Here is an 11,253-nt window from a genome sequence, read left to right as displayed (position 1 = left end):
TTCCACTCCACATGCATGTTCACAGCGAGTTCCCCTGTGTTCCACTCCACATGCATGTTCACAGAGAGTTCTCGTGTTCCACTACACATGCATGTTCACAGCGAGTTCCCATGTGTTCCACTCCACATGCATGTTACTGCTGTGACAGTAGTTACGCAGTTGTCCCCGCATGCACACAGGCATCAGTTACATAATAGTCATGGAAGAGGCTAAGGAAAAGAGGGTGAAAGCAGGGAAACTGGCTTAAACTTTTTTCTTCAACATTAAACAGCTGGTTGTTTTGTTCAGAGGGTAAATTTAATGTGTGCATTCCTTGTTGCTATGAAGGGACATCACCCTTCCATTGCACTGGGTAGCCCACAGCAGTGGTTTATGTGGCGATGCTGTATGCATGATGGCGTGAGTTTCTTGCAGCCTTTTATTTTTGCTTGGTGCATCGTAAGGGAGAGCAGTGCCTCGGGCATGCACAGTGGAAGCCATACTGCCCTGTGTTGACATAGAACTGCTGTTTGTTTTCTCAATGTGAGCCTATGAGTCCAGCCTGTCATGCAGAAGCGAACATTATAATGGAAGTGCTTACTGTCTTGCGGCAGCTCATTCCCCAGTGACGCTTTTAAAAGTCTGAGTTTGGCTGCAGAGTGCTTTAAATTTCTAAATGGACTATAGATTGGGGCCATGGGGCATTTCATTTCATAGGAAGCATGCAACCCGCAGTGGCTACAAAGCAATTTTTGTAGATCTATAGCCGCGTCAATGACCAGTGTTTGCCCTTGGAGTTGTTTTAAACCAGAATGTTAAATGTTTTGACTGTACAGGTAATTATTTGGTATTAATATTAGGTTACTATGGATGCCTCCTAAGATAATGCCAGTTGGTGCACACTGGGCTATTTGTCAAGTCGTCTTTGTTATTGGATGGGTACATCTAGGGGCTCCTCGTGGCTCAAGGTATCTCCTGAGTGTGACAAAGAAACACTCAGAAATATGTACCAAGCTTTATATTCTCTAAAAGTGGGGTGCCTAAGCCCCCCATAAGAACTTGAGGATTATTTTACAGTCATGCTTTCGTAACGTATTTCCTTCTACCTGCGGTGGAAATCATGCGCCTTCCATTTGCTATCCTGTGCAGGCATTATTATTAGAGTTACTCGTGGGAGTCCCCGCAGACTCCAACAGATACATCGATGTGTGTCTTGCAACCTCCAGTGGATTGAATTGGTGGCAATCTTGAAGTTTCTGTCTCTACTCAGCAGCGATTCTTGTCAGTAGTGTATTTGGCTATGGGAGAACAGGACCTGTGGAATCAACATATAGTTAGTGTCTGCTGTCCTGATCACTTGACCACCACTCAGAGGAGTGCAGGGACATTGTGTGTGTGTTGGGGGCGTCTCTTTCATATTCATTGTAACAGAGGGATAAGGGAGAGCATGAAATAGCAATACCCCCATGCTGTGAGTGCTTGGGCCTTGAGGGTGCTGTTAAATTCAATACTTTTGAATTCTGCCGTGTCTTTAGCCTTAGAAACGCATCTAAACCTCCGGGCCAGGAAGGGAGTTAACTGTGTAAAGGACCTGCGTGATGCTTAGTTCAAAGTTATGCATCAAGCCTCCACGTGATTGGTGTCTCTTACCAAAAAAATAAGTGTCTTTTTATTTTGTATTCTGAGATGATGAGTTATTGTGTATTCTTCATGCAAAGGGAGGGAGGACGGAAAAGACGTGATTCTCACCTCAAGAAACTTGCATTATATGTGAAGAAATAATTGAATGAACATTAAATTACTGGGAATTAAATAAATGCTGTTGCTGTATCAGCAACAGAAATCAACAGTGGCGGGGCAGTGCCCCTCTTCAGTGCTAATATCCCTCCCGCTTTGTGTGTCTTAGTGAATCTCTGATTGCTTATTAGAAATTGATGTTACAATATTGATTGGCTATACCCGTGAGTGAATGCCAGCCGTTTTTCATTTTTATTCTGTGGGGCTGAGTTCAGACTCCAGAGCTAAGTTTGGCTGGCCGTCTTGGGTTTCTGGGATGTGGTGAAGGCTGTGTCGAATTGCAGCCACTGGTTGATTGCTCCGTGAGTTTGAAAAGCCATTCAGCAGTTTTTGCGTTTTTAAGCAGGTCTTTTGGTAAATATCTTTATCTGCTTCATATTACAGGGGAAAGAAGAAGTCCTTTGCTTTCTGAGCTTTCTTCTCTGCCTTTGTGATCACGAGAGTGAGCTGTTAACTTCATCTTGGTTTCTGTAGTCGCTGTATCAATCCCCAGTATAAAGCTGTTTCCCTCTTGTGTTTTATAGGCAGCCAGATGCCTCCCCAACCGCCAGGGAGCCAGTCAGAATCCAGTTCCCATCCTGCCTTGAGCCAGTCACCAATGCCACAGGAAAGAGGTGAGTCTTGGGTCATCCCCAGCAGTCCCACTGTAGACAAGGTGGATGAGGTCGCTCACCCACACAGATCGTGTTTCTTGTCAAACGAACACAAGTTTTCATGTAACAGAAATCATGAAGAGGAAGCTGTCTTTCTGATAGATTGGGTGACATTTGGCCAAGGGTGACTCAAGAGCCAAAGACTATGCATCGTGAAACGTCATCTGAACACATTTTGAGAAACTAATGTCTACATTTGTGTGTATGTGTATGTGTACATGCACAAGTGTGTGCTTATGTGTGTGCTCATGTGTGTATGTGCATATGTGTGTGTGCGTGTTCATGTATTTGCAAGTGTGTGCATCTGTACGTGTGTGAGTGTATGAGAGTATGTGTGTCTGTGTGTGTAGGACAACAATTTTGACTGATCACTCATTCCTGTGGTGTTTGCCCACAGGTTTTAAGCACATATCAAGACCTTGTATAAAATCGTAAGGTCTTCAGACTGGGGTCCACTTGGAAGATCACATGGTCAGCTCTCTGGGGTAGACTGTAGAGTTCACATTGATTCCCTCACTAGAGGGTTGGTGGCACCCTGGTCAGAAAAGGAGTGCGTGCTTTCCTGATGCTTCAAAACAGATGTTGTCTTATGTCTGCCATCTCTTCAGTGGCGTTACTGAGTGCTGCGTGTCACTCCATGGTGTGTTCATAACACCTGGTGTCCCTTAGGCTTGTCCCTCAGTCCTCTTGTCCCTGGTGGGGAAGGTACTGTTGCTCCTGGGGGGAGGGTAAGGAAAGCCGGTTTTAACCCAGGTTGGCGTAGAGAAGGGCTGCGCATCACCACTGGGTCAGGGGTGATTTTAACCTAGTTTCGTATGGACTGCTCTGTTTGTGGGTCAGGTGGGCTTTATCTTTTCCACATCGGCAGGCGTAGAGACACAGGTTCTGAGTGCTGGTGCGCCTGGGTGCTTCTGGGAGAATGGTAGAGATGGCTTTGACATTTCAAAGTGTGTGTGAGCCATGTGTACTCAGGAATCCCATTGCTGGGCCTGCCCCAGATTTCTCATCAGGAGGTTAGGGGGCCACAGTTTAGTCAACATTGTTGACAAGAGCCCAGCTGTTGCCAGTGTGAAGGATGCAAAGGGGCTATGGTTCATTGGTCCTAGCTTACAGCTTGGGTCTGAAGTTGGGCCAGTAAGGTGGCAGTAAGAGGAATCTTTCCTGCACTGGGCACCTACCCACTCAGACCAGGCCATAGATAGCTCTTGTTTGGAGGCCTTAAAATAGTAAGTACAGCATACTAGGTAGCAGAGAGACGTCCTCACAGCCCCTCACAGCATTTTCCCAGCCCTTAAAACTGGCAAGATTTGACAACAGGAACACAGGCATAGACCTGACATCCATGGGGACGCTGTTTCCGATCTGTTCACAGGGCAGGCTGTAGGCATTTCCCCTGCAGAGGCATTATTGTGTTTGTCCTTTCCTTCCCTCTTACCCTTAGTGTGGTTTGGCTAATATACTGGCTACCTGACAATCTGGGTGGTTATAGCAACCATTTCCTTCAAGTAACAAATTCCTAATTAGTTTTATGAGTTGCTAGATCTTTTATGAGCATATTCCCTAAACCTTCTTCCCTAAAACTTCCTTTTTCAAAAATAGCTCTTAAATTATGGGCTGACATAGAGGAGTTAATTTTCCTTTAAAAATAAGAAAGGGGATTAAAAGAAAATAAGCTTCTTATTTGTTATAATTTTATAAGAAATGTTTGTTCTTAGCACCATTTGATACAATAGAATAAACACTTGTTTTACATATTTGATAGCTAGTATCTGTCTTCAGAATGTCTCCCTTCCAGACCCCAGGTGTTGTCAAGGCTCGGGGCTGAGATACGCACGCTGAGTGGCTTTCTTTCACACGTGCTGTGATGAGATGAGGGGAACCCTGAGCCCCAACTCTGCTCCTTGTGTGATGCTGCCGCTCACATCAAGGACCGTGTAAGCACTTACCTGAACACAGGCCCACACAAAGGTGCTCTAGGCAGTTTGTGAGCCCTACCTCAAGTCCCTGTGACACAGCAGTGTCCTGGAGCCAAGTCCCTCCAGGCTCATGATGTCGGATGAACTCGTTTAGCTTTTTGTCCTGATATTATCCCTTCTGCTTGGCCTGCGTGTTCCTCATATCAACAAACAACATACCTGGTTTAAAAGAGGTTCACAAATGGCAAGGTCTCGCTTGCATGGGTCTGAACAACTTTGATATCTGCAGGCCATTACGATGCTCACATACCCTCAAGGATGAGTTTCTGAGTTCTGCAGTCTCTGCTCCTTCCTCTCTGCTGGTGGCTCTGTCAAAGGACGTCGGGTGAAGCCCTTTCCGCACAATGTACTTGGATGCAGATGGCCATGGCTCACTACAGCTGTCTCTTTCGTGCACACAGATGTGGCAGCATGGCTTCCAGAAAGGAGAGAGACGCTTTGATGCTGATTGGCAGTGATTCTCAGCCCTTAGGTCTCGACCCCTGAAGGGTCAAACGACCTTTTCACAGTGGTCGCCTATCAGACATCCTGCATGTCAGATACTTATATTACAGTTAATTACATTAGCAGGATTACAGTTATGAAGTAGCAATGAAACAGTCACCAGAGCGTGAGGAACTGTATTAAAGGGTCCTGGCATTAGGAAGGTGAGAAGCACTGTTGGGCGGGGCTTTCTCTACACTTTCACCTGTTTCCCAACTTAACACTCCATTGACACTTCAATGCTGAAGCGTTTACTAACTGAAGGATTCTTTTTTAAAAAGGTTAAAACTTGAGTTTGATATTCTGTAATAACATGTATTTATCAGCTTTTGTTGGTGTGACAATGACCTGATATAAGTAATTTGACAGGTGGAAAAGTTTGTTTTGGTTTGGGCTTTTAGAGGTTGTAGTCCAAGATCAGCTGGCTCCATGGACTGGGGCTGAGGTGCAGCGTCACAGAGAAGATGGCACACTGGAGCGTTACTCCCCGAGACACCCGGAGAGCACAGATAGACGGGACAAGAGAGGCCCTCCACAGACAGGCTTCCTCCAGCCAAGCCCAGCTCCTTCCGAGCTCCCATCACCTCCCAACACTACCATCAAACTAGGAATCTGTCCATGGATAAGCTACTGACTAACTCCGAGCCTTCGTGATCCAATTATGTACACTGTGATTGTATCTACCATCTTAGGATCCAAGACCTCAACACAGGAGGCTTTGGAGGACATATCATAGTTAAACTGTTCCTTGTTCTTATTTTAAACCAGCTCTTGCTGTAGAACCATGTTACCTCACGCACAATAGGGGTAGCATGTTAGAAAACTGCCCAGAGGCATTTAGGCTGGCAGGAGCCTTGTTTCTTTATTTTTAGTGTGTACTTCTTAGACTTCCTAAAGAGCAATTTGAAAAACTTAATGTGTGGCCCATTTCTCAGGACGGCTTGGACTATGGAATAGTCATCTGAGTAGATAAATAAGTATAATAAGTACTAACATTAAAGGGGGTCACAGTTTTAACTCCTAAAACACTGTAAACGTAATAAAAGTAGTAAATGCTTTTCTGGTTTATTGGATTAGCAATTAGGTAAAAATATTGAAGGAAGCCTTATTTATTTTGACAGATGTAGAGAGGTCAAAATTAATTTTTTGCAAGCCTTTTAATTGAATCCCCTTTTAATTTTCACAGTGGTGTCTAGTTAAATATTCATATTGCTGCTGGTGGCTTTCTGAAGGGCTGCACTAGAACTGGAGTCGCAAAACCAACACAGCTGGTTTAACCCTTTTCATCTAGCATGCCAGCAGGGACTTCCTGAGCGTAATCCCACAGTATCTGAATAATTAGAAGGTAGTAATGAGGATTTAATTAGTCCTTGAGATAGGTTGGAGCAGAACCCCTAAGAACTTTCCCTCTCGGACACGGACCGCAGGCAGCATTGACTGTGCCGCTAGCTGTGATGTGCTGGAAAATGTATTCTGTGGCTTGAGGCAGTTCTTTGGGGCCCTTGTGTGAGCATCAGATCAACACAGGAGGCATCCTGGGTGAAGTCTTCCAGAATTGTTGAGCAGCGCCCCAACCTTCATTTTCTCTCCATGCCGACCTACATAGAGATCTCGTTTTCCTCTCCCTGTCCAGAAAGAGGAGTTGCCATAGCAGCATGAGTGCTAGCCATGCCTAACTGGGGACCACTCCTGCCCTAGCAGATACCATCATCATCAAAATCCAATAAGTACAGCCAAGAGAAGAGCAGTAACAAAGTGTTGCCTTTTTATAAATTTCAAGTATTTTGCGTGGTCAAACACCATAGGGTCTTTGGCCGTTTGTCAGCAGAATCACACAAAAAGAAACTTGGAATCTGATCTGCGCGGTGCTGTTTCTCAGTAACTGCATTTTATTAATTAAATTAGTCTGGTACCCAGGAAAGCATGTTACAGACCAGGGCGGTACACATTAAGATGTTTTTGTGAACAGCTACAAAAGGAGAGTAAGAACTCAGACAGTTAGGATCGGCCCTTTAGCGCTTAGGTGTCTTCCCAGCCAGAGGTTTAGGTGTTAATTTAGACTGGGTTCGGAAGGAACGTCTCTATTGCTACCACATTCCTCTTCTATTCTTACAATGTTTCTCTTTACCAACTATTGCTGTGTATCAGCTTCTCTTCCAATTGAGCAGAATTCCTCATCAGAATTGCAATCATGTATTGTATGGAAAAGGCCTTTCTCACACTTTGTATGTATGTTCATATTTGTGCACATGTGTGTACAGGTGCCGTTCTCAACAGCTCTATTTTGAGTCTTATATTTTGAGACAAGATCTACCAGTAGACATTGAACCTAGCGGTTTATCTCTACCAGCTGGTGAGGCAGAGAGTTCCAGAGGTCCACTGTTTCCACCTCCTTGGTAGGAGGACTACAGGCATAAGCTGGCACCCCTGGCTTCTTAAGTGAGTGCTAGAGACCCAAGCTCAGGGCACCCAAGCCATCTCCCAGCTCCTTTCTTGTGCTTTCTGGCGCCATGCATTGGAAAGGTTCTCTTGGAGTCTCTGTGGATCCCTGAGCCCCTTGAACACACACCCAGATCTACGTGGACAGCAGAGGCACTGTAAGTGCCCGGCACTCCCGGACCAGCAGTCCGTCAGTGTTCATGCCATTCAGCACAAGTCTCCCAAGCAGAGAACCAAGAGTGGTATGAGCCGCATACCTCCTGCTATCAGTGTGTCTCCTCAGGCATTGTGGGGGTATCTGGAGTCTGTGTGTCTCATTTTTGTCTCTAACCCTGCCAGAAGCATCTCCAGCTGAGGCTGTGGCACCCTGTCCTGGAGACCTCGCATCTAGACCCTGTCGCTGATTGCCATCCTACCTCGCCATTCTCTTAGATTCTGAGCATATTTCCATGTAAATAAGTAAAAACTTTAAAGTTCCCAATATCATGCCTGGTTTCAAAGTGATAACTATCCCAAAAGCTGATTTGTAAATTGTTGGGGTTTTTTTAAGTTTCTTCAGAATGTTGATTGACCTAATTTCTAATTTTAGTTCATCTTTTTATTACTTCTTTCATCTGCAGTCTGTCTGTCTTGGCGCCTCTTCATTTTGGAGATTAGCTGTGATCATAGCGTTTCCCCTTCCCTTTTCCTTCTGCCCCTCCCATGTACCTTCCTGTTCTCTCATTCGTGAGTTTTTTTATTAATTGTTTTTACACATTTTCATATACATGTGTTTTCAAGGCTGACCCGTTTGTATTAGGTAACCAGTTGGTGTACTCTTCCCTGGGGTAGACTCTGTCTCCTGTTCCCAGCCTTCCTATAATTCTTTCTGCAGGGTTGAGGCCTCGTAGGCTTTCCCCTAACCACTTTAGCGTGTGTATGTTGTTGTTCTTGTCTTGCCCGTGTTTGGCTAGTCTTTCTGGTGAGACTTGATGGGTGTGGCTTCTGATATTTCTCAGAGACACGGTTGTACAGCAAACTCTGATCCTCTGGGTCTTAGAATCTTTCCATCCCTTCCTTTTCTGCGATCCCTGAACCTAATCTAACTTGCTGCAGTAGATTGTAGATGTGTCCCTTGGAACTGGACTTCCAGTCTGCGTTTGATTGGTTGTGGTTTTCTATAATGGTCTGTCTGTTGCAGAGAGAAGTTTCCTTGGTGAGGGTTGAAAACTGTACTTACCTGTGGGCATGGGGACAAATATTTATAGAGTGTAGTTAGGGATTGTGGAAAAGTGGTGGCCATAGGTCCTCTGAGATCCATGGCATTACTAGCTCTGGATAGCTGGCCGGGTTTACAGTACCAGGCATGATTTTCCTCTTATTTGACAGAACTCCTGAACTGTCAAAAACAGATCAGCATGTTTGTGCTAAAATCAGAGGCAGCCAAGAGGAGGGTAAGGACTGGGAAGTGGGTTTGGTGTTTAGTTCTGATGGGGGAACCTGCAGAGAAAGGCTGCCACCTGCCTCTGGTTCTCCGCTTTGAGACTGACAGTAAACCCACACTGGGAAGTTCCAGGGATGCGCTGGTTATCGGGGGGGGGGGGTGTTCTGTACTCCTTCCTAGCTCCTTCTAGATCTAAGGAGAAACTGCCATTAGCAGCAGCCCCCATCTCCTCCAAAAGCAATTGATTAGCCTCTGCTCTTACTGAAGGATTCCTTCTTATGACCTGCAAAATATGACAGCAAACTCAAATGAGAGGTGGCTTACAAGAGATGGTGTCTGACCTCACTCTAGAGAGCTTACAAGAGATGGTGTCTGACCTCACTCTAGAGAGCTTACAAGAGATGGTGTCTGACCTCACTCTAGAGAGCTTTCTCATCTCCTGAACCTCTGGACTTGGCCTCTAGGAAAGTATGCGTCACAGAAAGTTGGGAAAACATTACATACAGGAAAACTCAGTATTTGCTGACGAGTGTCCGTTTGACTCTTAGGGTGTTTTAAAGGAGACATGGTGCTGTTGAGTGTCGGTTTGACTCTTAGGGTGTTTTAGAGGAGACATGGTGCTGTCACTCCATCAATTGTGCATGTGACAGTTATCTCTCAGTGCAAGCATCTGAAAATGTCTGGATCTTGGTAAATTCAGTATTGTATATTGCATAAAGTGTGTTTTCCTCCTTATCCTTTTGTGTTCCCTACCTCGGTGAAAGACCATTTTTTTTTTTGCCTTTAATCCCAAGCCAGAAAGCTAAATCACCCCAACCTGGGTCTCCCTCTGAGTAGTCATGGGGTTCCAGTAGCTCTTCCATTTACCAGCTCCCAACATGAGCTGAGCAGCCAGGGTCTCCAGGTACCTTTAGCAGGTCTGTCTTTCTGCTGAAGGTCCTTCTCTGAGCAGCCCTGTCTTCTCTTTCTGGGCTCTCTCCACACCGTCTCACAGTTTGCTACAACATTAACCCTGTTTTAGAAGCTCTAGGTACATTGACTGACTGATCTATGCGCCGCCGGGCTCTTCTTGCCTGGCTCTCACCTAATAGTCAGGTCCAGATCACTGACCCGTGTTTAGCTTCAGAGTCACTGTTTGCCAGAGGTGAATGAAGAGGCCCCTGCATGCTGCCTCCCACCCCATCCACCATTGGTTGAGTGTCACAGGCTGAGGCTGGCAGCTCTTGGCCACTCACAGGTGGGTAACACTGGGGCATCATAGGCTAGAGCTCCATGGAGGCCAGGACCGTGGTCTCCTTCACCTCAACTGCCAGTGTTTCCTGTCCCATGTCCAGACTCTCCTTTTCATCTGCAGGTGCTGAGGGAGCAGAACATCTGGGTTTTAAGTGGCAAACTTAATCATTAATTTAATGATTTTGTGACCTTGGACCTTTGGTGAAATCTGCTTCCTCATACATAAAACGAAGGTGGGAGTGTCCTTGGGACACAGTGTGCATGCAGCTAGAGGGGACCTTGTCTCTGAAGTGGTGAGCGCAGGGCATTGTTATTAATAAGATGAGCATCGTGCGGGTCGCTTGGATGAGATAGACGGGTTGGAGCCCGCATAGAGTGCTGTTTGCATCTCTAGGTGTGATTAAGAGTGCGCAGGGTGCCGTGGCCATCCACTCCTTTGCTTCTTTCAGCCCAGCAACGCACTTACCCTTACGACCTCAACTCGGAAGACAACTTTTGCAGTAGACATTTGCGTGGAGAAAGACTGAATGTTTTGTCCCCATCTACCAGCTGGGTAATCAGTCTGACCCTCCCCTGGCTCTAATTTACCCAGTGATAGATGATGTCACTTTGGATGTAAGTCAGCAGCTGAGTGGGGTGGGCAGGGGCAGCCTGGTGGCTGCTGTGGGGCCTGCGTGTGAAACTCCACAGTAGCGGGGAAGGAGAAAGAGCGATTCTGCCAGTTAACCTAATGGCACAGCTGGCGCAACGCAGGGGGCCTGGGTTAAAGCCTTGAATGGGTCATTAGTTCCCGTCTTCCTCGGAGCAGTTCATGTGGCGAAGAAAAGCAGGCAGGCAGATAAACACTGAAGATATTAAAATGGGACCAGAATGCTTCTTACGGCCCATTTTTCTCTCCAGATAGGAGTGTGACACCTATTTGTGAGTGTGATGGCCATGTCTGCCTTTCTCGTGGAGACACGGTGCTGAGGCAGTGCCGCCTGTGACCACTGTGACACACGTGTGTGACATCTCCTATTGAACTGGCTCACAGAAACAAGTAATTCTGAGGGGGTTTTTGTTTGGTTTTTTGTTGTTGTTTTTGTTTTATTTAGCAGATGCCAGCCTGAAAATAGATTGTCCCTGTGCCAAAGGAAAAGCATGTTTGTGTTTTGGTGGCTTCTGGAGCTTTGTGTGTCTTACAAGTGCTCTTGTAGCTCTCAGCAACTGACACGACCGCCTTTGGTGAAGCAGTTGAATAGAGGGTGACTGGGGCCTGCCTCTGCTGTGC

The 11,253-nt window shown here is 46.1% G+C and overlaps 1 protein-coding gene across 3 annotated transcripts in view; it reads left to right on the top strand.

The window, feature by feature from the left end:
* Arid1b (AT-rich interaction domain 1B) overlaps positions 1 to 11,253 on the top strand; it is a 357,068-nt gene that overhangs the window by 274,803 nt on the left and 71,012 nt on the right. For all 3 annotated transcript variants that reach the window (XM_005363408.2, XM_026787331.1, XM_013352342.2), the window contains one exon: positions 2,301 to 2,390. In XM_005363408.2, coding sequence (XP_005363465.1) covers positions 2,301 to 2,390 — 90 coding nt within the window. The remainder of the gene's footprint in view (positions 1 to 2,300; positions 2,391 to 11,253) is intronic.

This window comes from Microtus ochrogaster, linkage group LG9, assembly GCF_000317375.1.
Source record: "Microtus ochrogaster isolate Prairie Vole_2 linkage group LG9, MicOch1.0, whole genome shotgun sequence".
NCBI classification, from domain to species: domain Eukaryota; kingdom Metazoa; phylum Chordata; class Mammalia; order Rodentia; family Cricetidae; genus Microtus; species Microtus ochrogaster.
This window is presented reverse-complemented; position numbering and strand designations above follow the sequence as displayed.